Raw genomic sequence first — 27,586 nt, 5'->3', positions numbered from 1 at the left:
AAGAACGACTTTCCAGCATGGAGAGCTGCAGATCTCAGCCACCAGACCAGGGAAGTCCTGACTAGTTGGCTTGACATCCAGGGACAACGGAGACTTGTCCCTATTTAGACAGAATCTCATTCTGCAAGACTCGTGTGGAATTGAGCATACGGTACTGCCTCGAAGGAGGCTACCATGAGACCCAGGACTTGCATGCAAAAACGCAGTGATGACCACTTGCGGGAGACCAACAGCTATAACGCTGTCTGAAGAGTCAATTTTTCCAAGGGAAGAAAAATCGTTGCCTCGGAGGAGTCTAGAATCGGATACTCCAGGCGCTGAGTCGGTACCAACACCGACTTCTGGAAATTCAGCACCCAACCAAGTTCTCGGAGGGTCTGGCTGGCTATAGCCACATCCTCCTCCGATTCCAAGCTTGAAACAGCTCTCAGAAGCAGATCGTCCAAGTAGCCCAGATAGCGATTCCTCGCTGTCTCAGCAGGGCTAAGATTGGAGCAAGCACCTTGGTAAAAACTTTTGGAGCAGATGCCAGGCCAAAGGGAAGAGCCACAAATTGGTAGTAGTCTTCTCCGACCGCAAGAACCTTTGATGCCAACTATAAATGGGACATGCAAGTATGCGTCTGATGTCCAGGGACCACCGGCCGCAGCACCACCTTATCCTTATGGATGACCAAGGAGCCTTGCAAGACAAGGCCGCCAGTTTAGATACCCGTCTGACCGAGGTAATTGACACCAGAAAAAACACCTGGGACAGAGTCAACAAAGGAATCTTTCGAATGTCCTCAAACAGAGCATCTTGTAGCACCGAAAGGACTAAATTCAAGTCCCATGGGGCAGTGGAGGGCGCACAGGAGGGGCCACATGCCGAACCCCCTGCACAAACGTAAGCACCAGGGAGTGCGCCGCCAAGGGTCGCTGAAAGTAGACAGCTAGAGCCGAGATCTGACTCGTAACCGTACTTAAGGCGAGAGCCTGATCCAGTCCACGCTGTAAGAACAGCAGAATCCGGGACGTCATGTATGTAAGGGGTGCCATTTCATCTCTTCACACAGAGATGTAGACCTTCCACGTACGATGGTAAATCTTTCGGGAAGTAGACTTCCGTGCTCGTAGCATGGTAGAGATCACCGAGCCCGAGAGGCCTTGGTCCTTCAGCACGTGGCTCTCAACAGCCATGCCGTTAAAGCCAGCAACTGTAAAGCAGGGTGAAAGATAGGACCCTGCGACAGAAGATCTTCTCAGGGGTAGACTCCAAGGGGCGTCTGCCACCAGACGCACCAGGTCCACGTACCAGGGACGGCGCGGCCAATCCGGAGCGATCGGGATTGTTGGTATGCCCTCGGCTTCCACTCTGCGCAGCAGGCGAGGAAGAAGCTTCAGAGGAGGGAAAATGGCCGCCAAACGCTTTTTAATAGCTGCAGCGCGGCCACAAGAAAATGGTGCTGAATTATGAAAAAAAAAAAACTTTGCAGACAAACCCTGAGGCGGACGAGAAGGCCGGAAAACTTAGTGGCCCCAGCACAGAGGACCCCCCAGAGATAGCGTACCCAAGACACCCGGCAGCCCCTAGACAGGATAGTGAAAACAACTCCCAGGTCAGTCACAGTAGGCCCATGGTAGGGAAGGAGGGGAGGCACAGGAAGGGAAGAAACGGAGGACCAGAAACCCCCAGATCGACCCCCTCAGGAAGGCTTAGTTGTTTCATCCTGCCAAGACAGGCGGAAAGGTACATACCCGTTCCCTGCGAAAACTGCTGGCGCTTTCCTGACAGACCTACCCCCGAGACCCGGCACACAGTAGCTGCTGGCCACGGCTCACTGTGACGCAGAAAGTAAGCAGTCTGGTCATATGTGAGCCCGGGGCAAAAAAACTCACTGGCCACCCCTGGAGCAATGGGGTACGTGGTGGCCGACTCAGCGTGTAGCCAAGGCCTGCTCACGCTCGATGGCCAGACTGGGGGTACTACAAAGATCTAATTATCCAACCCATCGCCCAGCCGGCAGTTGATAGAAGATCTCAGGGGGTAAAGAGCCTCGTCATCAGCTCTTTACCGAGATCGGTGATACGCCATGTCCCAGAGCGCACCACCGATTGCCACAGTGCACGTCCCTGCAAAGTGCAGCAAGTGTAGGACAAACTCAGAAGAGAGCCACCGCCCGTCTGTCAATAGACAATGCAGCGGCTTAGAATTCCACTCATTTAATTCCTTGAATTCTGTGACACATTGCCTATGCCCTGTGAATATGCACAGTTGTGTTACAGATTTCACAGCACTTGACATCTGAACTACAGAGGTGCTAAGAGACGTTTCTGGAAGCAGAGTCAGTGCATAAAACACTACCCTGCATGGAGATACCATGGGATATAAAGTATATGTAGAAATATGTACTTTAAAATAGAAATTAAAACAAAGAAATTCTGCAGAGGAGAAGCTACAAAGCATCCAAACAATACATAAGTTGTGTAAAGAAATTGCCAGCATATAGGGTAAAGATAGAAATATTTTTTTCAAGTTTATATTGGCTTGCCAAAATTATTAGTGGTTGAATGCCCATTAAAAAAATGCTGACTAACAAAAGCACACTCTTATAGTTCTCTAAATACATGCTTTTCCCACTTACATGAAAAATAGTTCTGATTACTCGCCGGGAACGCTGGCTCCTTGAAGTGTAAAAAAAAAAAAAAAATATTGAGTGTTAGTTTAAACAATGACATTTTAGACCATAAGGCCTCATATGCACACTGGACGTTTTTACAGCAGCTGTTTTTGGCAGTAGACTTTTTCTATTCATTAAACTCTCCATCATGTTATCCCGTGTCTATGCACACATAGGCTGTTAGTTTTGGACAGTGGCGTTTGAGCAAAAAAAAAAAAAACTAGAGGGTTCCAAGACGTTTGAGCTGTAAAAACACTCCAAGCGCTGATAAATGTCGATAAACGCTTAAAAACTTCACTCACTTGTGTAACTTTTTTGGTCCATTGAAGAAAAAAAAAATTCTTTAAAAAGGCTAAAGCGGAAAAACGCGAATTAACGCTTAAAACGCCATTGCAAAAACGTTGAAAAAAGCTGAAAAAAATTGGAGAAAAGTTGAAAAACTCACTGCAAAGCTACTGGTGTTTTTAGAATGTTATTTTAACGTCCAGTGTGCATGAGGCCTGAAAAATCATCAGTTTTTAATTAACACTTGTCTAATTATTTTGTTGAACTTAGGCCGGCAATAGTGTTGCAAGAAAATAAAAAATACTCGATTCCCCACCAGCATCAAGAATCCCTCCAGCAGAGCCATTGTGTTCTCCTGGCGGGGGGAGGGGGGTTTGCAGCTGTCCCCACCAGAACACAGTAATTACAACTACAGTGGTTATAATAGTTGCAAGCAATAATCACATGTAAAATCCGACTGTCTGGTAGCACTCTAAGGTGATCTATGGATTAACTTGGCTACAATTCAGAATGCCCATACATGGTTAGAATCTCAGCCAGTCTCTGCTGAACTGGCTGAGGTTCGAAATGTCTATGGCTGGCATTACAGTGGAAGAATGTCAGTCTGCACCCTCTATTCCCATTTTGTAATGTGGGAATTTCAAGACACTTAAAAAGGATAAAAAGAACCGAGAAAAAAAAAAAAAAAAAAAGGTTGTGACAAAACTACTTTTCATTTTCAGAAAATATTTGTTAAGGCCAAAAACCCCTGTTGGACTTATCGGTAACAGTATTTCCAGGAACTTTCCAGGACAATACGAGAGATGATTGGCTCCGCCCTCTACAGAAGAGAAATCACATACAATTTAAAAGGCCCCCAGTTGTTAGAAGATCAAGTAAACCTCCATCAAAAGCGCACCTCGGCAGAGAGAAAAAAGAAACAAAAAAACAAACTCATAAAAACACCACCAGGTAAACAAGGTCGACCAGTGAAAAAACAGAATAGGGTGGGAATAGACGCTGTCCTGGAAATGCCGTTACTGGCGTCTAACGGGGGGAGGGGGTTCAACCTTCCAGGACAGCTACTTGAGAGGATAAACAAGATTCTATGCCTTAGGGAGGGACAACAGCCTGAAGCACTTTCCTATCAAAAAGGAGGGGTCCTGGCTGGAAAGCATCCGAACGCTATAATGTCTGACACATGCATGAGAGACGGACCAGACGGCAGCTTTAGAAATTTCTTATGGGGGCGTGGCCTGGACATGGCTGTGTGAGGCTGCTTTTAGCTCAAGCTCCCGGCCTGACCCTTCCTTAACCGGCCAAAAAGGACTTTAAAGTCGGCATGCAATCAGCCAGAGGACAAGAGCAAACACCCGGGTGACCAGATCCAGCGGCTTCGCTGGTGACTTGCATCGTTATTTTCAGCTCCAGACTCGGAACTCACCCGGGGCCCGAGCGACGGCACCACACGTGGAGACTCCATAGACCACCATCCATAGCACAAGCGCAGACACCCATGAGGCATGCATCCAGAGGATGCAAAGTGGCCTCCACCTGGCATTTCGGCCGAGGACAGAAGGATGGAAGAACAATGTAATGTCCCCATCAATGTGAAAAGCCGAAACGACCTTAGGGAGAAAAAACGGCTGCGGCCGCAGCACCACCTCATCCTTGCGGATGACCAAGTAGGGAGCCTTGCAAGACAAGGTCGCCAGATCACACAGACACACGTCTGATCGAGGCAATCGCTAAAAGAAATAAAATCACCTTTTGTGACAATAAACAAAAAACCTCCCGAATGTCCTCAAAGGGAGCATCCCGAAGCACTGAAAGGACTAAATTCAAGTCCCATGGGGTAATGGAGGACGCACCGGAGGGGCCACCTGCCAGACCCCCTGACCCAACGTACGCACCCAGGAGTGCAACGCCAAGGTAAGAACAGCCAGAGCAGAAATCTGGCTCCTAACCGTACGTAAGGCGAGAGCCCGAACCACTCCCTGCTGCAAAGACAGCAGAACCCTGTATACCTATGTACGAGAGTGCCAGTTCATCTCCCCACACACAGATGTAGGCCTTCCATGTATGAGGAAAAAACCTACGTAAGGTAGACTTCCGTGCACGCAGCACGGCAGAGACCACCGAGCCCAATAGGCCTCGGTCCTTAAGCCCCTGGCTTTCAACAGCCACGCCGCTAAGGCCGGTGGCTGTGAAACAGGGTGGAAAAACAGACCCTGTAACAGAAGATCAATTCCCAGGGGAAGACGCTAGGGGGCGTCTGCCACCAGACGCACCAGGTCCGCGTACCAGAAGCGACGCGGCCAAACTGGGGCAATCAGGACTGATAGAATCCCCACAGCTTCCACTCTGCGCAGAAGGCGAGGAAGAAGCTTCCGAGGAGGGAAGGTGTTAAGTAGGCGACAGCGACCCCAAGGAGCCACCAACGCGCCTGACGCGTCCGCCCACGGGTCCTTAAACCTGGCCACGAACCGTGGCACCTACCGATAGAGACCGGACGCTAGAAAGTCCACGTCCGGAGCGTCCCACTTTCGGCACAGACCCCGAAACACCTGCGGGTGGAGAGACCACTCTCCTTGGCCCAGTGCAGTGCGACTTAGGTAGTCGGCTAGCCAATTCTGTATTCCCGGAATGTACCCGGCCGATAGAGCCGGAAAAGACCCTTCGGCCCACCGAAAGATGTGCGCTTGATTGCTCGGAGCTCCAGAACATTGATCAGTAGGCATGACTCCACCAGAGTCCAGTGCCCCTGGGCTGACTGGGTGCCCCAAGCGCCCCTCCCCAACCGGAGAGGCTGGCATTCGTCGTGACCACCTGTCCAGTGGCCTGCAGAAAAACGACTTCCCGGCCCGAAGCACTGGAAACGCCAGACACCACACCAGGGGAGACATGATCAGATGACTCAATTGAATCTGGTAATCCAGAGATGACGGAAGCTAGTCCCAACGTGACAGCAGCTCCCTCCGTAGTACCCTGGCGTGGAATTGGGCATACGGAACCACCTCGAAAGAGGCCCCAACGGACCCAGAACCTCCCTGCAGAATCGCAGAGATGACCGCTACTGGGTCGGCAACTGCTGCACAGCAGATAGAGTCTGAAGTTTTTCCGTTAGGAGAAAAAAAACACTCCCGTCCCGGCGGAATCCAGGACTAGTCCCAGGTATTCCAGTCCCTGAGACGGAATCATCCCTGATTTCAGGACAATCCGGAAACCAGTCGAACTCATGGAGAGCCTGACACGTGACACGGCTCCACCGATTCAGAGCTCGAAGAAGCTCAAAGGAGAATGTCGTCCAGACATCCCATGATAACAAACCCCAGTATCGGGACGAGCACTTTGGTGAAAACCCGCCGAATGGGAAGGACACCAATTAAAAATGGTCCCGCCCGACCGCAAAGCACAGAAAACCCTGGTGCTTTGAGGATACGCGAACAGGTAGGCACACGTTCATGACATCCAAGGATGCCAGAAAAAATCCCCCTGATGGAGTGCCGCTATTACCAAGCGAATCGACACCACCTTAAAGTTTGCACCTTGACAAAACAAACGAGGGACTTGAGGCCCAGGATTGACCGGGCCCCATCCTCCGTGGGGACACAAACAGAATGGAGTAAAACCCCTGAGACCGTTCCAACGAGGGAACTGGCACAATCACTCCCCTGACCAGAAGATCCTGGACAGCCCCTGACAGCAAACCGGCGAACCGGAGAAGGGCAGAGGCCGGAGGGAAAAAACCTGTTTGGCATACAAGAGAGAAACTCAATCTTGCACCCCAAGGAAACCACTTCGCAACCCCAACGGTCGGAGAGGAGAGACCTCCACCGAGCCATGAATGTGCGAAGCCAGTCTCCCACCCGAGACACGGGCAGGAGCAGACCCACAGGCGGAAGCAGGTACGTCCGCAAACTTGTTAGGCATGCGGTATCGGGTGCGCTGCTACCCCGTGGCGGGGATTTAAGCACCATGTAGACCTACCCCCACCGCACAGGGCGGGCGAAAAAACGCTCGGAGGTAGTCAAGGAGGGTCCTTGCACAGGGCGAGGTCCCTAGCCCTTCCCAGACTGTGGGAACAGCATGCGCTTACCACCTGTGGCATCCACAATGATGCCATCCAGGGAAAGGACCGTTCACCCTTAAAGGCCATCACCAAGGCCTCCTTAGAGGACTAGTCCGCATACCAGCTCTTCAGCCACACAAGGCGGCGCAAAGCCCTGCATAGACAGAAGCCCCGGAACGCATCCATGGCCGCCTCGCAGAGAAATTTCTGACCCTGAACTAATCGTTCAGCCAGGTCCCTAGAGGACTCGGAAGCGTCCCCTTATTCCAGCTCCTGCAACAGGAGCTTCGCCCTGTCAGTCGGGGCCTGATCAGGGCCCGGCCAGAGCCGGCCATACCGCCGAACCCACCCCCGTGAACAGGGAGCGGGCCACGGCCTCCACTCTCTTATCAGCGGGATCCTGAAACGCAGGAGCCCCTTTCACAGGCAATGTGGCAGCCCTGCTCAGTCTGGACATAGGAGAAAGTCCCCCTCAAAGGGTTAACGGGTTGCAAAGTTTTTTGACAAACTTTTTGCGGTGCATCCCATTCCTTGTATAACATATTGTCCAAATAAGGAACACAAGGAAACACTTCAGCAGTGCGTGGCGGTCTGCGGAATCCAAAAGGTACCGACACGGTGGTATCTCCGCCACAACCTCAATTTTTAGAGTCCCACGCACCGCAGAAATAAGAGCTCCAGCAAATTCTTGCCAGCAACTGACACTGCAGCAGAGACATCTTCACTATCCATGTGGGTCAAGCCCGCAGCCTCTGACATACCAGAATCAAATTCCATGTCAGAGACATCCCCAGAAGCAGGTTCAGGGAGGGGGCGCTTTTTAACCCCCCATCCGGGCACTAGATGCTCCAAACCTGGCAAGAAACCCAGGACAGCCAACATAACAGATGTGGCAGGGGAAGGGGCGGTTAAGGGTTAACTCAGGCCTAGTGGAAAGGGAGACCTGGCTCAGGTTCCATAGCGCCAGCGCTGAGTCACCCACCCTGCAAGGCAGGACAAAAAATCCCCACTTGTCACCTCCTTGCAGCTAATGCAGAGCATGGGGGCCCGTGGTACTCACCACCCCACCCAGTGCAGCGCAGTCCGAGAAGGACAAGGTGTGCAGAGAAGCCGTGCAGCGATGTGTCTGTCTTCTCCGACACATCCCGGTCTTTTGCAGCGCCAAAAGCCGCCACACGAGGCAGACGAAAATGTAAGATGGCAGACGAAAATGTAAGATGGCCGCCGAATGCTGAGAAAACAGCATAGGACCACAGGAAAATGGCCGCCAAGCTATATAGAGCGGGGCTCCGGTAAAATGGCGGCCGTGACGCAGCTTTAAAAAGACAGTGACACAGTTAATGCCCAGCACAAAAAAACACCTCACAACACACATGAAAGCCCTGTAGTGAACACCACAGCCCTCTGTAGTGACAACACACAGCCCCCGCTACACACACGGGTCCAGGTGTACATGAGCCCCAGAAAAAAAAAACCCTCACAGCCGTTACCCACAAGGGAAGGAGGGAGAGGAATAAGGGAGAGGAAAGCAGGGAAAAAACCCTCAGTCGACCTCCCCTGGGAACATTCCAGCCTGAGTAAGGGGCCACTACTTACCTGTCCTGCGACTACCCGGCTGGAGGTATCCCAGACAGAACCAACGTCCGTAAACGGCATGGCTGTCGGCCAGACACACTGACAAAGCCATAAAAGACCGGTCATATGTGTGCCCTAGAACCGAAGTTCCCTGGCTGCCCCTGGAGCAACGGGGCCTGTCGTGGACGTCCCAAAGCTGAGCTAAGGGCAGGCACACGCGCAAAGGCCGAACCTGGGGGGGGACTACAAGGGTCGAGGACCCAGCCTGTCACCCAGTCGGCTTTTTAAGAAAAATCACAGGATTCAAAAATGCAGGAACAAAAAAAAAGCGAGAAAATTCGCAAGAAAAAAACTCCAGAGTCCAGGACTCCAGAAGTGCCTGACTCCTCTCCTGTCGTTAGGCAGAAAAAGACTGAGGCTCCTAGAGCAGGGTGTGGGTTATGCCTGTGGGAGCCACGCCCCCTGGCAGGAGCGGCACGAAGGAAAGGTTTTAACACTTTAAGTGCTGTTAAATTCTGCCTAAACTCTTCTGGTAGGAAGAAGCATAACCCCAATTGTCAAAGAAGGCTGTGTCCATCTATGAACGGAAGAGAAATGCTGCTGTGTCTGTCCATGAACAAATAAGAAACACCTGTTTTCACTAGCGGTAGCAGCAGGATTAAGTCTCATGCACACATTGTTTTATTGTAAAAACATTAGTATAGTGAAGTAGTATAGTCCAGGCCCGTAATCTAGAATTAAAAAATTTGTCATTTAGTGCCAACCCTGAACATAAAAAAAAAACACAAAAAAAGGAGTGTGCATTAGATTAGGGGGTTACATGGTCTAGTTTCCCCCACGTAAAAGGCATTACAGCCCCCCGTGAGTAGGTAAACTATACCTTTAGTCTCTCAATTTACAGTCTTGATTGAATTAGAGTAGGTCCTATATAGAAAGGTTTGTTTACCTTATTGATGCAACGACAAAAATCACAGTCACCACAATTATATGTGCCTCTTGGACATGTCCCACATCTATCCTGACAGCGCTGTTAAAGCGTCTGGCAGTGAGAATATCTCCAAGTAAGCGCTCCTTTTGAAAATTGTGTGGGGGTTGGGAGCTACAAAATGCCTGACCGTAGTGTCCTGGGCAAGCAAATGCCAAATTTATGTTTAGCACTCAAGGGATAGGGAGCTATATATATGAAAAATATATTTATAGGTATGTTTATGCTTTGCCCAAATACTGTTTTCAAATTAGTTACGAAGCAAGACCTGAAGAAGCGGATACACAGAAGCGGATACACAGACAAACAAAAACAATCTTGGCTACATTAATGCAACATGCTATACATCAATTTTTTTTATGCATGTAGGGGTGTGTACAGTATTCCCCTGTCTTATGTCTATATGTGGTTTTTCATTTTTTCTAATATTTAAATACACACATGTATCCATATGTCTGGAGGAGACCATTTAACACCCTAATCCAATACACAATTTTTCCCTGGTTTTAGTGTAAAACCAAGTTCCTCCTGACAGGAGAAGATTTGCATTAAACTCAACTAATAAACATTTTTCAAACCAGAGTTTAGCAGTGTTTGGACAAGTCCAGCTTTTTTTTTTCTGCCAAAACTCTGCTGCTCCTGGACGCGCAGGCAGTTTTTTTTTTCTCTTGCCTCTAAACGCTGCTAAAAGTGTATGTGTGCATGGGCACATAGGCCAACACGTAGGGGACATGGTGGCGGTGTATGGACATTTTATATACAATAATTGTATTTAGCACCTTTAACCACTTCCATACCAGGCACTTACGCACCTTCCCGCCCAAGCCAATTTTCAGCTTTCAGCACTGTCGCACTTTGAATGGCAATTGCGCGGTCGTGCGACGTGGCTCCCAAACAAAATTGGCGTCCTTTTTTTCCCACAAATAGAGCTTTCTCTTGGTGGTATTTGATTACCTCTGCGTTTTTGTTTTTTTTGTGCAACAACTAAAAAAATGAAGACTGAAAATTTTGATAAATAAAATACGTTATTTTTTTTCTGTAAATTTTTAGTAAATAAGTACGTTTTCTCTTTCAATTACGGGCGCTGATATGGTGGCGCCGATGGGCGCTGATATGGTGGCGCCGATGGGCGCTGATATGGTGGCGCTGATATGGTGGCGCCGATGGGCGCTGATATGGTGGCGCTGATATGGTGGCGCAGATGGGCGCTGATATGGTGGCGCAGATGGGCGCTGATATGGTGGCGCAGATGGGCGCTGATATGGTGGCGCAGATGGGCGGCACAGATGGGCACTCAGGGGCGGCACAGATGGGCACTCAGGGGCGGCACAGATGGGCACTCAGGGGCGGCACAGATGGGCACTCAGGGGCGGCACAGATGGGCACTCAGGGGCGGCACAGATGGGCACTCAGGGGCGGCACAGATGGGCACTCAGGGGCGGCACAGATGGGCACTCAGGGGCGGCACAGATGGGCACTCAGGGGCGGCACAGATGGGCACTCAGGGGCGGCACAGATGGGCACTCAGGGGCGGCACAGATGGGCACTCAGGGGCGGCACAGATGGGCACTCAGGGGCGGCACAGATGGGCACTCAGGGGCGGCACAGATGGGCACTCAGGGGCGGCACAGATGGGCACTCAGGGGCGGCACAGATGGGCACTCAGGGGCGGCACAGATGGGCACTCAGGGGCGGCACAGATGGGCACTCAGGGGCGGCACAGATGGGCACTCAGGGGCGGCACAGATGGGCACTCAGGGGCGGCACAGATGGGCACTCAGGGGCGGCACAGATGGGCACTCAGGGGCGGCACAGATGGGCACTCAGGGGCGGCACAGATGGGCACTCAGGGGCGGCACAGATGGGCACTCAGGGGCGGCACAGATGGGCACTCAGGGGCGGCACAGATGGGCACTCAGGGGCGGCACAGATGGGCACTCAGGGGCGGCACAGATGGGCACTCAGGGGCGGCACAGATGGGCACTCAGGGGCGGCACAGATGGGCACTCAGGGGCGGCACAGATGGGCACTCAGGGGCGGCACAGATGGGCACTCAGGGGCGGCACAGATGGGCACTCAGGGGCGGCACAGATGGGCACTCAGGGGCGGCACAGATGGACCCATGTTGCCAGTCAGTGCCCAATTGTGGGCACTGATTCGCATTTTTTTTTTTTTTTTTTTTAAAGCTTTTTTTTTTTCCCCCTTTTTTGTTTTGTTTGCCCTTCCCTGGTGGTCCAGTGTGGCAACCCTCGATCGGCTCTCCTCTACTCGCGTCTGTCAGACGCGAGTGAGGAAGAGCCATCAACGGCTCTTCCTGTTTACATTGTGATCAGCAGTGACTGGACACGGCTGATCACGTGGTAAAGAGCCTCTGCCGGAGGCTCTTTACCGAGATCGGAGATGCAGGGTGTCAGACTGACACCCCGCATCACCGATCGCTGCGCGCCCCCACGGGCGCATGCGGCATGAAATCCTGCAGGACGTCCAGTCAGGATTTCAAAACCACTTCCCGGACGTAAATCGGCTATAGGCCGGGCGGGAAGTGGTTAAATATGTTGGTTTGCACGTTTTGTTTATGAATAGGAGCGTGGTATAACTTGTATGGTTTTCTTTCCATAAGATGCAGGGGAGTTTAGAGGCAGGTAAAAACCGGCAAACGCCTCTAGAAGCAGCTGCAAAAAAAACGTCCTTTGTACATGAGCCCTAAAAAGCACATAATGATCGAGTAAAGTTCTAGCCATACATAGAAATTAGGGTTGACCCAATACCACTTTAAAGGGGTTGCAAAGGAAATACGTTTTTCACCTTAATGCATTCCATTAAGCTCGGCCCCGACATCCTCTTCGCCCGGCCGTTGATTGACTAGAGCAGATGGAATGAAAGCAGCGCAGCCATTGGCTGGCACTGCTGTCAATCACATCCAATGACATTGTGGGCCGAGTTTTTCAGTGAGCGGCTACGGCCACTCGCTGTATCACGGGAGCGCGCCCGCAAAGAATTTCACACTATGCGAGAGAGCTTGCATGAATGTGTGGAGTTTAGGGTTGTCCCGGGACCGATACCGAGTATTTGCGGGAATACTTGTACTCCCGCAAATACCCCCGATGCCTAAATAGAATACTTGCCGCCACTGTATATCGCCAATCCGCCGCTGCCGCGTTAATCACCGTGCGGCGAACATTACCGGCACCTTTAGTTTTAATAGCCGTTTTGCCCGCCGCGCCGTGTATAGACACTCCCCCTTGGACTGATCTGTCCAATCCCGAGCAAGGGGGAGTGTCCTTTACACGGCGTGGCAGGGAAAACAGCTATTCAAACGAAAGCTGCCTGTAATGTTCGCCGCACGGTGATTAACGCGGCGGCGGCAGCGGCATCAGACATGGCTGCATTTGTGGGGGGACATGGCCGCATTTGGGGACACATTTAAAAAAAAGTATCGGTATTCGGTATTGGCGAGTACATAAAACAAAGTATCAGTACTTGTACTCGGTCCTAAAAAAGTGGTATCGGGACAACCCTAGTGGAGTTCTTACGGGAAGGACCAGAGACAGCCGCCGAGGGACCCCAGAAGATGTGGTTTGGGGCCCACTCTGTACAAAACGAGCTGCACAGTGGAGGCAAGTATAACATGTTTGCTATTTAAAAAGAAAAGGGTTTCCTTTACAAACCCTTTAAGGCAGAGTTCAAAGTACCAAACTCCCACCCCAAGTACTCGCCGATTACCGATACATTTTTTTTTTAATGTCATGTGACAGTTTCTCAAAGCACAATACAGATTAGGTGGCACTGATCTGCAGCACTGGCAGGTCACATTTATGGGCGGGTACTAAAATGTCGTTAGGCAAGGCTGCCTGCAAGGCCCATCCTGGTACTCCTTGCACTCGGCCGCATAAAAGCGGCAGCGGCCATCTTGTTACACCTAACTATATGGGCTGGGTATAACAAGACGTCCGCTGTTGGCATACTGTTGCCGAGTGCAGGGTGTACCAAGATGGGCGTCTGACATTAACAGAGCGTCACTTCCGTGACCAAATGTGACAGCTCCTGAACGATGTACTCCCTTGCCAGCTCGACGCGCCACTGACTCCGCTCGCAAGTATTGGCTAAGGCACCGGGAGCATTTGTGCAAGTATAAGTACTCGCACAAATGCTCGGTACCGATACTAGCATCGGGACAGCCCTAATAGAAATGTTGTCACAGGACTAGCTCTTTTAGTCTAGTAGGACAAGCAGTGAAGTTTCTCACCGCACCTCTCTGCACTTTAATGCTGTGCCCAAAGCTCATTTTCAGGCTAGCCACACAACGTCCAGTCCACCAGGGTTCAGACTAGGGCTGTAACCAACGATTATTTTCATAATCGATTAGTTGGCCGATTAATCGAATAATCGGTTAATAACCTTAAAAAAACAAAACCGGTGATTTTGCGGCGATTTGCATTTTTACATATTTTTTGGCCAATTTGTTTGGCAGATTACAAAACACAAATTGCTGCAAAAACACAATGTTTTTCTGCAGCTTCTCAATTGAAGTATATTGAACCAACAAAACTAAAAGAGTGTTGCATTAAAGTCCTGAATAGAATGCATTAAAGTAAAAAAAAAATCTAGAGTCTTTACAACAAAAAAAAAAAAACACATTGCAACAGAAAGAATCTGACATTTGAATGAAGAAAAACGCAGCATACCGAGTTGCTCAAGTTCGGAACAGATGCAGGCGGGTTACCAATTTCATTTTCCCAATCTTCCTCAGACATGGTAAACGCAAAAAAAAGGACGTTTTTTTTCACTTGAGATGTGCTGGAAATAAAAAAAAAAAATGTATTAACCACTTGCCCACCGGGTTAATTCTGGCACTTCTCTCCTTCATGTGAAAATCACAATTTTTTTGCTAGAAAATTAATCAGAACCCCCAAACATTATATATTTTTTTTTAGCAGACATCCTAGGGAATAAAATGGCAGTCATTGCAATACTTTTTGTCACACCGTATTTGCGCAGCGGTCTTACAAGCGCACTTTTTTTGGATAAAAATCACTTTTTTGAATTAAAAAATAAGACAATACATTTTGCCCAATTTTTTTATATATTGTGAAAGATAATGTTACGCCGAGTAAAATGATACCCAACATGTCACGCTTAAAAATTGCGCCCGCTCGTGGCATGGCGTCAAACTTTTACCCTTAAAAATCTCGATAGGCGACGTTTAAAAAATTCTACAGGTTTCATTTTTTGAGTTGCAGAGTAGGTCTAGGGCTAGAATTATTGCTCTCACTCCAACGATCGCGGCGATACCTCACTTGTGTGGTTTGAATACCGTTTTCATATGCGGGCGCTACTCGCGTATGCGTTTGCTTCTGCGCGCGAGCTCGTCGGGACGGGGCGCTTTAAAATTTTTTATTTTGGTTCTTATTTATTTTTATTTAGTTTTATAATTTTTTACACTGAAAAAAAAAAAAAAAAATTGATCATTTATTCCTATTACAAGGAATGTAAACATCCCTTGTAATAGAAAAAAGCATGACAGGTCCTCTTAAATATGAGATCTGGGGTCAAAAAGACCTCAGATGTCATAGACTTAAATGCAAAAAAAAAAATAAAAAAAAAAAAATAATTTTTTCAAATGACAAAAAAAAAAATATGTTTCTTTAAGAGGCTGGGCGGGACTGACGTTTTGACGTCACTTCCGCCCAGCAGAGCTATGAGGACGGGTGAAGGAGATTTATCCTTCAGTCCCGTCCCCGCTCAGCTGCCGGACACATCCGATCCCCTCCGCCGCTACCGACGGCTCCGGTAAGCGGCGGAGGGCGCGGGAGAGCGGCGGGAGGGGGGGCCCTCTCCCGCCACCGATAACGGCGATCTCGCGGCGAATCCGCCGCGGAGACCGCCGTTATCGTGTACACCACCGCCCCCTGAAAAGATGAATATCTCGGTTGTGGCAGCAGCTGCTGCCGTTATCGAGATATTCAACTTTAAAAAGAGGACGTCTTTTTGACATGGGGCGGTGGTCAAGAGGTTAAACTAAACATTCATGTTCTTGAGCTTACCCCACTTAGGCTTTTCATTACTGTGAATTGGCCTAAATCTGAGATATAGGTGACCCTACCAACACCACCCAGAAAAGTCACCCAAACAGTAACTGCCAGCTGTTAGTATACAAATGCCAGCAGCGGAAAAGCCGAGTTAGGCTTACCGGTAACTCCTTTTCTGGGAGTCTTCCAGGACAGCCCATAAGACCTAGGGCTCCTCCCACCAGGACAGGAAACACATTAACCCCCCACCAGATAAAAGGGCGGTCCTCCAGGCCCCATGTCAGTCTTCTCAAGAACCGTAGGACTTCCCTGAAACACATATGCATAAAACACATAACTTCCATACAAAACCAAGTGGGAATCCGGCTGTCCTGGAAGACTCTCAAAAGGAGTTACCGGTAAGCTTTTCTCTTAATCGTCTTCCAGGACAGCCCATGAGTCGATGAGCCAGAACTTACCAGTCTAGGGTGGGACAACTGCCTGAAGGACCATTCGACCAAACGCCTGTTCTTGAGCGGATAGCAGATCCAGGCGATGTTTAATGAAGGTCGAATAACTGGACCATGTGTCAGCCTTGCAAAATTTGTTCCGGTGAAGCACCAGCCCTCTCAGCCCAAGACGCAGACAAAGCTCTCGTTGAATGCACAGTAACAAAAGGTGTAGGAATTTCTCCAATTTTGTAAACTTTCGAGATGGCTTGCTTTATCCACCTAGCCAATGTGGCTTTAGATGCATTTTTACCCTCATGCGTACCTGATAAAGGGACAAATAAAGCGTCTGTCTTCCTTAAGGACTGTGTGACCTCCAGATAGACGAGAAGGATTCTTCTCACATCTAAAAAACGAAATTTCCTTTCTTGGTCGCCCTGTGGCGAACTACAAAAGGATGGCAGTACAATGTCCTGCTATTTGTGGAATGTACTGGCTACCTAAGGCAAAAAACCTGGACCAGTTTTTAAAACTCGATCCTCGAAGTAAGTAATTTAATAGAAATATCTTCTAAGGGCTCAAAAGGAAATTCTACCAGAGTTTGAAGTACTAGGGACAGGTCCCAAGTTGGACAACTTCTTACCACTACTGGCCTGGCCCTAGAAATGGATTTGAAGAATCTGGCCATCGTGGGATTTTCCAAAAGCGAAAACTGGAGGAAAACACTGAGAGCTGCCGTCTGTACTTTCAAGGTACTAACTGAAAGACCCTTGTCGACACCCTCTTGAAAAAAATCCATTGATTTTCAGACAACCATGAATTAAACTTTTTCCAAACTTTGGAATATATGGCTCTAGTGACTGTTTTTCTGCAATTCACCAAGGTTTTGATTATCCGGTCAGAAAACCCCTGAGCCTTCAGTATCTTTTCTTCAGATACCAAGCCGTCAGGCTTAAGGAAACCACCTGTGGGTGTGACACTGGACCCTGCGACAGCAAGTCCTCTCTCTTTTAAAGCCTCAGTGGAGGCTCCGAGACCACAGTCTGTAGCAGGGAAAACCATTGATCCCCAGTGATTGATCTTCTGGGTTTAAAGAAAAGAACTCCTGTCTTGCGGTTGTCCTGATTTGCGAACAGATCTGCTTCGGGCAACCCCATTTGTTGGCGATTTCGGCAAATACCTCTGGATGAAGCGACCAATTGTCTCGCTCCACCTTGTGGTGACAGATAGTCTGCCAGACCGTTTTGCGTCCCCTTCAGGTGCACTGCTGAAATTGAGACTAGATTTTCTTCTGCCCATGACAAAATTTCCTGGGCAATCCATTGAAGAACCAGACTCCTCGTGCCTCCCTGCTTGTTAAGATATGCTACTGTCGCAATGTTGTCGGATAGATCTGGAGATTGTGACCCCTGATCTCCGACTGAAAGGCTTGCAGGGCTCTCTGAACCGCCAGCAGCTCCCTCTGGTTCGATGAAGCTTTTGTCTCTTTCGAGGTTAATTTTCCCTGTGCGAACTGGTCGTTGAGGTGGGCTCCCCATCCCCAGGAACTTGTGTCCGTCGTGATCCTCTTGGATACAGGAAAGGACCATGGCAGGCCTTTTGTTAAGTGAAGATTTATCCTCCACCACCACAAGCTTCTTTTTACCTTGGTGGGTAACAAAACTCTTGACACCTGGGACCTCGCGTCTCCATCCTACTGAGCAAAAAAGTCGTAGCCCGGGTACTTCACCTTCTGTGCTGGATTTAGGGAAGACTTCTCCCTGTTTATCAGCCAGCCTAGGGATTGAAGGAAGTCCTGTAAATTCTGGAGATCTGTTAGTAATTTTTGATAAGACTCTGCCACTATCAATAGGTCGTCCAGGTAAGGGATGATAGTTATCGCCTTTAACCTTAGCGGAGCCAACACCTCCCCCAACACTTTTGTGAAGATGTGTGGGGCTGAGGACAGACCGAAGGGGAGGGCTTGAAACTGAAAGTGCTGGATTCCTGTTCCCATCTTGATCGCTATTCTCAGGAATCTCTGGAATGCTGGGTGGATCGGGACATGCAGATAAGCATCCCTTAAGTCCAAAGTGACCATGAAGCAGTTTGGGTAAAGCATGTTTTTGATAAGAGAACGCTGTCTCCATACGGAAGTGCTTGTACCTGATCGATCGGTTTAGAGACCGAAGATTCAGAATGAGCCGATACTTTCCTGACTACTTTCTGATAACAAAAATATGGGAATAAAAACACTTTGTTCTGATCTGAATGAGGAACAGGAATCAGGAACTTCTGGTCTAACAAGTCTAACAAGTCTCCTATTTGGAGACCCAGAGCCCTCGCTTTCTCCCGATCTTTGGGAGGAGAGGTGATCAATAGTCAGAGAGGTGGTTGGCAGGAGAATTTCAGCCTGTACCCTTTTGCCACTAGATCCAGTATGAAAGGACTTGGGGTGGCTGCTGCCCACTGTGGGAGAAAGGCCCTCAATCTTCGTCCCACTGGCAGATGCTGGTCACTGTGGCTTGGCTGTTGAGGCGTGTTAAACAAAACACCCCCTCTACCTTTGCCCTTGTACCCGGTCCAATGCTTCTTGGGCCTATTGTCCTTTTCTCTAGGACTCTGCTGTCTGGTTTGGCCACAAATTTTTTTTCTGCCTGTCTGCTTTTTCTTGTTTTCTGGGAAGGCCTTTTTCCTATTGGCCGTACGTTCCAGTGCCTCCTGCAGACCTAGGCCATAAAGATGATCCCGTTAGGGAAAGCCCACATAGGCGCAATTTAGAGGCTGCATCACCTGACCATGTTTTAAGCCAAATGCTTCTTCTGGCTGAGTTCACTAAAGCTGAAGCCCTGGTTGTCATTCATACCGACTCTGCGGAAGAATCAGCCAAAAAACCCACAGCACTAAAAAGGAGAGGAAAGGATTTCAAAATCTCCCTAGAAGTACCTGCCAAAAGATGAGTTTGGATTTGTGTTAGCCATTCTTCCAAATTTCTGGCTAAACAAGTGGAGGCCAGAGCCAGTTTAAGATTCCCTATAGCTGAATCCCAGGCTCTGAAGGATATCTCCTTTCTTGTCCATCGGATCTTTAAGCGTGCCCATATCAAACGATAGGTCCGAATTTTTTGAAACCTTTGAATGAGGTGAGTCTAATTTTGGATTTTTGTTCCACGGCAGTGCTGCATCCTCAAATGGAAACCTTTTTAGGTTACCAGAAAGGAAAGGTTTTCTCTCTGGATTCTCCCACTCCAGCTTAATAGTATCAAGGAGGGAACTGTGCACTGGAAAGACTTTAGATTTCTTTTTGTGCAAACCTTTGTACATAAGGTCATGTTTAGACAATTGTACCTCCTCCATTTCAAGAGTTGTATAGATGGCCTTCAATAAGTTATCTACGTCTTCCAAAGACAACTTAAACCTTGAGCCCCTAGAGCAGTGATGGCGAACCTTTTTAAGCCCGAGTGCCCAAACTGCAACGCAAAATCAACGTATTCATTCCAAAGTGCCAACATATACAGAACTTGATGAGCGTGGGATATGATGTCTGGGGGTGAACATGTGACACATCAGAAATCATTGTGTATTCACTATGTAGTCAGTGTTTTGTACAAGATCTAAAACTAGAACACATTTGACAAAAGTTACATTTTTTGGAAGCTGTCCTAGCATTGTGCAATCAAATTCCAGTATCACTATAATAACTATACATTAATATTCAATACACGCAAGTTGCATGACAAGTGTACTTTAAATTACTAGTTGTTCAGTAGAAGCACTGGCTGAATGATAAACAAATCCTGTTACAGGGGGTGACATGCAACCAGCAACTCTCCAATGCAGCAGAACTTCCCAGTCCCCCCATTCCCTGCTGGCACACATTATGCTCTCTTTGGTTAAGGCATGTTGAGATCTGTAGTTCTACTCCAGCTGAAGACATACTGGTTGCCCTGCATTGCTGTAGCAGAAGACTACTTAGAAAATCTCTCATTCCTGACCATCTTCATAGACCTCAATGTCCAGGAAACATCCTTCTGAAAGTGAACATTCAAAGACAACTGTAGCAGTGCTTTACCAATGGTTCACTCACAATGCCTCTGCAGTTCAATGCATGTCAAATGCAAGCTTCCAGCAGCATCTCTACACCTCTCTACACCTCTAATGCCAGTGATTCTGGACTGTCTGTCATGTGACTCTGGTATCATGAAATACAGGGGGGTCCACAATGGCTCAAAAGTGATATGGTCCAGAAATATTTAGACAGAATAAAGGTGGATAAAGCACCTGGACCTGATGGCATCCATCCACGGATCCTAGGTGAGTTGAGCTCTGTCATTTCAAAGCCACTGTATCTAATATTTAGGGACTCATTAAAGACAGGAATAGTACCACTGGATTGGCGCAGGGCCAATGTGGTGCCCATATTTAAAAAGGGAACAAAGTCTTTACCAAGTAACTATAGACCTGTTAGTTTAACTTCTATAGTTGGGAAGATACTGGAACGTTTAATAAAAGACCACATGGATGAGTTCTTGCTGGAAAAAAACTATTTAAGCAGCAGTCAACATGGATTCATGAAAGACAGAAGTTGTCAGACAAACCTGATTTCCTTTTATGAAGAGGTAAGTAAAACCCTGGACAGAGGCGTGGCTGTGGACGTGATATATTTGGATTTTGCAAAAGCGTTCGATACAGTTCCGCACACACAGCTCATGTGTAAGGTAAGGTCTACAGGATTGGATATATCAGTTTGTAAATGGATAGAAAACTGGCTGAAAGCCAGAATTCAGAGAGTCGTGGTTAATGATTCTTACTCTGAATGGTCCAATGTTATCAGTGGTGTACCCCAAGGTTCAGTGCTGGGACCCTTACTTTTCAATATATTTATAAATGATATTGGGTCTGAGATCAAAAGTAACATTTCTGTCTTTGCAGATGACACCAAGCTATGCAGTGGAATAACGTCCTTACAGGATGTCTCCAATTTACAAGCCGACCTCAATGCTCTGTCTGATTGGGCGACTAAGTGGCAGATGAGGTTTAATGTAGATAAATGTAAAGTTATGCACTTGGGGGCTAAGAATATGCATGCATCATACATACTAGGGGGAGTACAACTGGGGGGGTCTGTAGTGGAGAAAGATCTGGGGGTTTTAGTTGATCATAAGCTCAATAATGGCATGCAATGCCAAGCTGCGGTTTCCAAAGCGAGCAAAGTCCTTTCTTGTATTAAGAGAGGTATGGACTCCAGAGACAGAGATATAATTTTGCCCCTGTACAAATCATTAGTAAGACCTCATCTGGAATATGCAGTTCAGTTTTGGGCACCAGTTCTCAAAAAGGATATAGGAGAACTGGAGAAAGTGCAGAGAAGAGCAACCAAATTGATAAGAGGCATGGAGGAGCTCAGCTATGAGGAAAGATTAGAGGAACTAGATTTATTCACTCTTGAGAAGAGGAGAATAAGGGGGGATATGATCAACATGTACAAATATATAAGAGGTCCATACAGTGAACTTGGTGTTGAGTTATTCACTTTACGGTCATCACTGAGGACAAGGGGGCACTCTTTACGTCTAGAGGAAAAGAGATTTCACCTCCAAATACGGAAAGGTTTTTTCACAGTAAGAGCTGTGAAAATGTGGAACAGACTCCCTCCAGAGGTGGTTCTGGCCAGATCAGTAGATTGCTTTAAGAAAGGTCTGGATTCTTTCCTAAATGTACAGAATATAACTGAGTACTAAGATTTGTAGGTAAAGTTGATCCAGGGTAAATCCGATTGCCTCTCGGGGGATCAGGAAGGAATTTTTTCCCCTGCTGTAGCAAATTGGATCATGCTCCGCTGGGGTTTTTTGCCTTCCTCTGGATCAACTGTGGGTATGAAGTTGGGTGTATAGGATTTTACTGTGTTTTTTTATTTTGTTTTTTGTGGTTGAACTGGATGGACTTGTGTCTTTTTTCAACCTGACTAACTATGTAACTATGTGTCAGGGACAAAAACTATATGTATTTACATCTCACACTGTACTGCAGTGATCTCTGCAAAATCTAGCAGGCATTCCCAGCCAGATAAACCTGAATAGCCAACACAAAGCATGAGACATCTGCTGTAACACAGACAGCATATAAACAACATTATTCTGACCATACAATTCCATATTTTGTGGCAATGTTGGGAACAAGAAGAAAAAAAAAGTCCCCAATGAATAGATTCTATTTGAAGAGGCACAGTAACAGTGTACACAGCTAAACACATTTATTCCCCACACAGCATGTACACTTACTTTAACGATTGCCACAGCACTCCAATGCATCAGCCGACTCAGTCAGTTCCCGGGCATAAGAACGGCCTGTGATTGGGCAGCTTCAGTAGGCACCACCACGGCCCCCCATTGGCTCAATTCCCACCACATGTTCCGCCTGCCATCCAACCCGGAGCAACCCTTCATCTCGTCCACGCCCCATCCTAGACACAGCCCCCCATTGGCTCAATCCCCACCACATGTTCCGTCTGCCATCCAACCCGGAGCAACCCTTCATCTCGTCCACGCCCATCCTAGACACATCATCCCTGGCTCCAGAGACTTATGGGAGATGTAGTTCTATGTGAAGGGGAGCTGTGGACGCAATATACCGAGTCAGTACAGGATTTTCTCACGTGCCCACAGAGAGGGCTCGGCGTGCCGGCTGTGGCACGCGTGCCACAGGTTCGCCATCACTGCCCTAGAGGATTCTCCATCCCTGGGCCCTTTATCTGACCCCGATTCTTCTGCATAAGAACGGGTAGAGCTAGCTTCAGCCTCAGAGTCTTCACTCTCTACACTCAGCTGTGGAGCGCTAACGACTGAAGGTTTTCTTTTTGAAGGTATACCGTGGGGGAGCCTGAATTTTGGCAATTAGATCCTTAAAAGAGCTAAAAAGTAGAAGTAAGCTCATCTCGGAACGAAGTCAGCATTTTTTAACAGGAGGCTACTGGGTCATCCTTCACTAAACCATCTATACATGTGCGGCAAACTGTTTTACACCAAGTGGTGCTTAGTTTGTTTCTGCAAACCGCACATTTTCTTTTATGTGGCTGCGCTTGGGGTTTGTCCTGGGTCTTGGCCTGTAAGACAAAACAAATGACCCAAATAAACAAACTCAAACCACAAAAAAACTCCATCACACCACATGCAGGAGGAGAGAAAATGTGTCCCCCAACACCAAATCCTATGATTGGGAGGCGGGGGTACCTTCACCAGGATAGCAAGAAAGTGACAATAAAAACACTTCAGGCTTACCTGAGAGGTGCTGGTGTTGGGGACTGCATCTGCTGCCTGAGTAGGTACTGCAGGAGGATCCATGCTGTCCATCTGGTCGTTTACAGCCTGTGCCGTTTCCACCAGAAATCACCAGCAAGCCATCCAGCCCCGTCCGCGCCTTTATGGAGACAGGAGCCAGCGTCTCTGGCGCCCGATGATGACGTCACGCGACCCGGAAGTGGCCCTCGCCAGATCTTCCTGTGGCCATCCTGGAGTGCAGTATCTCCGCCCCTACAAGCGCCTGTGACCTGCTCGCTTCCCCGCACAAAACAGCCACGCTGTGTGCGGGGTAGGAATGCCACCTGCCGCACTACGACCAACGCTAGGGACCCGACGCTATTCCAGTCCTGGCCCTCCCCAGGCACGAAGGACAGCAGTTTCATCCAACCTCCCCAGCGGAGAACTGCTACAGGCAAGGAGGTTAGTAAAAAAAAAAAAAAAAAAAGTAAAAATACCCCTTAAGCGGCCATTAGAGCCCGTGCTCATGAGACCTAGGGGACCAGGTTCCAGGAAACAACATACCGCCGTCCAGAGGAAACACTAATACTGACTGACTTGGGGACTGGAGGACCGCCCTTTTATCTGGTGGGGGTTAACGTGTTTCCTGTCCTGGTGGGAGGAGCCCTAGGTCTCATGGGTTGTCCTGGAAGACGCTTAAGAGAAAATATGTCCAACTGCATGGTTTGGCATGTATGGTGGGAATCAAAAGGATTCTTTACATGTATGGCCTGCTATAGACAGAAAAGGCCATAATGGTGGTTTTGTTTTTGCACAATTTTTTTTTTTTTTTTAATCTCTTTATGCCTCAAAATTACAAAACACTCAAAACATTTTTTAAAACCAGAGACCCTAGACCAGAGGTGCCCAACCAGTGACCCGGGGGCCACACGTAGCCAGCTGAGCCCTTTGATGTGGCCCGTGAGCAGAAAAGAATACCGTTATTAAGGGCCAGTTTATTACTAAAATCAGTGTATATATGGGCATATCTGTTCTGCAGTGGTTACTGGGCTGCTTTCAAACTAATCCGCAGAATGCGAGCAGTGCATCTGCGAGTTTACCTGCACTTAGCCATAGATTTCCATTACCTGCAAGTTTGGTAAGCTTTCTAAAAGGTGCACCAAACCTGCAGAATATAATAGAAGTCTATTGCAAAGTGCAGAAAACCAAAAAGATACTGTGTTGCACCCGCAATGCGTGAAAACTGCAGAGCATCAGTGTGAACGCAGCCATGGGCCCCTTTCACACAGTCAGTCCGACCTAATTGGACCCTCCATGGAGTGGCAGATGTAAACAGACTTGTGTCCTACTTCCAATCTGATCCAGCTGTGTCCGCTCTGCATATGCAGAATGGACATGGACCTGCCATCCGCCCATGGACTTGCCACCAAGTCGGTAAGTGGCAATTGCGCTTCAAAAGGTTGGGCACCACTGCCCTAGACAATACAATGGTAATCGTTGAATTTGTTTTGTACGTCATATTCACTCAATGATTTATTTAGTGCAATATTCCTGTAAAACAAATACACCAACATTAAAGTGAAACTTAAAGCGGTCCTCCACCCTAAAGTGGAGTCCCGCTGATCGGAACCCTCCCCCCCTCCGGTGTCACATTTGACACCTTTCAGGGGGGAGGGGGGTGCAGACACCTGTCTAAAGACAGGTATTTGCACCCACTTCCGGCCACACGCTACGGGCGAAAGACGGGCATTCCGTCACATCCCGTCTGTCGCCCGTTGTGTGCTGGGAACACTCGGCTCCCAGCACACAGCGTGTGAGCCAATCGGCGGGCGCAGCGCGACTCGCGCATGCGCCGTAGGGAACCGGGCAGTGAAGCCGCAGCGCTTCACTTCCTGGTTCCCTCACCGTGGATGGAGGGGGGAGCAGCAGGGTGACGAGCGATCGGCTCATCCTCTGCTGCGATCACCGCTGGACTCCAGGACAGGTAAGTGTCCTTATATTAAAAGTCAGCAGCTGCAGTATTTGTAGCTGCTAGCTTTTAATATATTGTTTTAGTGGCACATCCGCTTTAAAAGACAAAAAGCCGCGCCAAGAATAGATTAATAAAGTCCACTATTAGTAGATTATAAACGATGGATAAAGTCTGTGGTTTTTAAAGCAGAGGCAGGGTTGCACTCAATGATACAAAGACACTTGTTCCATATAGTGTGGCAAGACGATGTAAAGATGGATGTAATTCCTCCAACACCCAGTGACATGCATGCAGTTTGTGAAATCCTCCACCTGAAAAACAAAGCCTCTTACCAGACGGTAAGAACTCAAAGCGGATGGCTTTAACCCAGCCTCGGCCTTTAATTTCTCCAGGGATCACCGATCAGGAGTCCGCAGTGTCACAATCAAAAGATCACAGTCGCTGCTGTTCAGTTGAAGTACAATAAGAAGACTTTGTGGTACCCCTGAAGACGGAAAGGTGAAGTCCGTACTGCTCATTCTCTTCATGGATGTTTAAAAACCCTGCTCCATAACTTCTGCCTTACTTTCTGAACAGACTTTAGGCCAGATGAGGGTAGATGATGAAGGGTGTGTGCTAATGTGATCAGCTAGTCAACTGCTTCCTGTGTCATGACCTTTTTCCTAATTGATATACAGCTTTCATGTGACACAGATCTTTCCCAGCCTGTAGTTTATTACTTCACTTCAGATACACATTTCCCAAAAATGAAGCAGCAGCGATCATTTAGACTATGTATACTGCTTCCTGGTCACATGGTCATCACATCACCAATCCCAGCATGCTCCTCTGAACAGCAGCGACTGTGATCTTTTGATTGTGACACTGCGGACTCCTGATCGGTGATCCCTGGAGAAATTAAAGGCCGAGGCTGGGTTAAAGCCATCCGCTTTGAGTTCTTACCGTCTGGTAAGAGGCTTTGTTTTTCAGGTGGAGGATTTCACAAACTGCATGCATGTCAACTGGGTGTTGGAGGAATTACATCCATCTTTACATCGTCTTGCCACACTATATGGAACAAGTGTCTTTGTATCATTGAGTGCAACCCTGCCTCTGCTTTAAAAACCACAGACTTTATCCATCGTTTATAATCTACTAATAGTGGACTTTATTAATCTATTCTTGGCGTGGCTTTTTGTCTTTTATGTTTATTTGTGTACTTCACACGTTAGCTGCTGCCTTGGTGATCTCTGTGTTGTAGCGCAGTTTTTTTGTTTTTCTTATTAAAGTGAAACTACAAGCTTTTGCTGCCAGGCCTGCGCTTCATTTATTTTACGTCTGGTGCACACAGATTTTTGACACATACCCCCCCCCCACCCCCAAAACCATACACATTTTGTACGTAAGGAACCAGACCAGGCCTCATTCACATGGGCGTAAAGAAAAGTAGTAGTAAAAAAAGTACTAATGTACGGTTATTGTATTACTATGCAGGTTTTCTAGAAAAAAAAAAAGTTCGAGTAAAGATCAGTCCAATACTATAGTACATCATTTTTTTCAACATATTTTCCCCCTTTGGACATAAAGGGGTTATAAAAGGTGAAAAATGAGACAATACCGCGCAGATCCCCCCTTACCTGGCCCCTCGAAAGTCCCGCGCTCACCCCCGGGGTGGAGCCGAGTAATACAGTGAGCGGCAATAGCCGCCGGCTGTATCACGGGAGCGCACCCACAGGAAATCCACGGCATGTGAGCTCGCTTGCATTAAGGTGTTGAGTCATTGCGGGGGGGGGGGGGGGGGACGAGACAGCCGCCGAGGGACCCCAGAAGACCAAGTTTGGGGCCACTCTTTGCAAAACAAGCTGCACAGTGGAGGCAAGTATAACATGTTAATTATTAAATATAAAATTGGAGTTAGTACTCACCGGTAACTCCTTTTCCAGTAGTCTTCCAGGACAGCCCTTGAGAGATGGAGTCCCTCCCATCGACACAGGAAACACATCGCCAGCAGTTCAAAAGGCGGTCCCTCAGGTCCCTGGCCAGTCTTTCACCAAGAACCGAAGGATGGAACTGCAAAATATAACTACAACAGGTTAACAAGTTAATGCATCCCCTATAAATATAAAGGGTGGGATCGTGCTGTCCTGGAAGACTACCGGAAAAGGAGTTACCGGTGAGTACTAACTCCAATTTTCCCTAGTCGTCTTCCAGGACAGCCCTTGAGAGGATCCCCAAGTACTCACCAGATTAGGGTGGGACCACAGCTTGGAGGACTTTCCTCCCAAAAGCCTGATCCTGGCTGGACAATAAATCCAGTCTGTAATGTTTTGTAAAGGTGGGAAAACCTTGACCACGTGGCCGCCTTACAAATCTGCTCCGGGGTGGCACC

General features: G+C 48.2%; 1 protein-coding gene across 2 annotated transcripts in view; it reads right to left on the bottom strand.

Moving 5' to 3' along the window:
• DDX4 (DEAD-box helicase 4) overlaps positions 1 to 27,586 on the bottom strand; it is a 267,888-nt gene that overhangs the window by 210,619 nt on the left and 29,683 nt on the right. For both annotated transcript variants that reach the window (XM_040339469.1, XM_040339474.1), the window contains exons 2-3: positions 14,241 to 14,352; positions 2,624 to 2,663 (exon numbers count right to left, since the gene is read on the bottom strand). In XM_040339469.1, coding sequence (XP_040195403.1) covers positions 2,624 to 2,663; positions 14,241 to 14,309 — 109 coding nt within the window. In that variant the 5' untranslated portion in view covers positions 14,310 to 14,352. The remainder of the gene's footprint in view (positions 1 to 2,623; positions 2,664 to 14,240; positions 14,353 to 27,586) is intronic.

This window comes from Rana temporaria, chromosome 1 (genome assembly GCF_905171775.1).
Source record: "Rana temporaria chromosome 1, aRanTem1.1, whole genome shotgun sequence".
Lineage (NCBI taxonomy): Eukaryota > Metazoa > Chordata > Amphibia > Anura > Ranidae > Rana > Rana temporaria.
The sequence above is the reverse complement of the archived record's forward strand: the minus strand, read 5'-3'. Positions and strand labels throughout refer to the sequence as shown.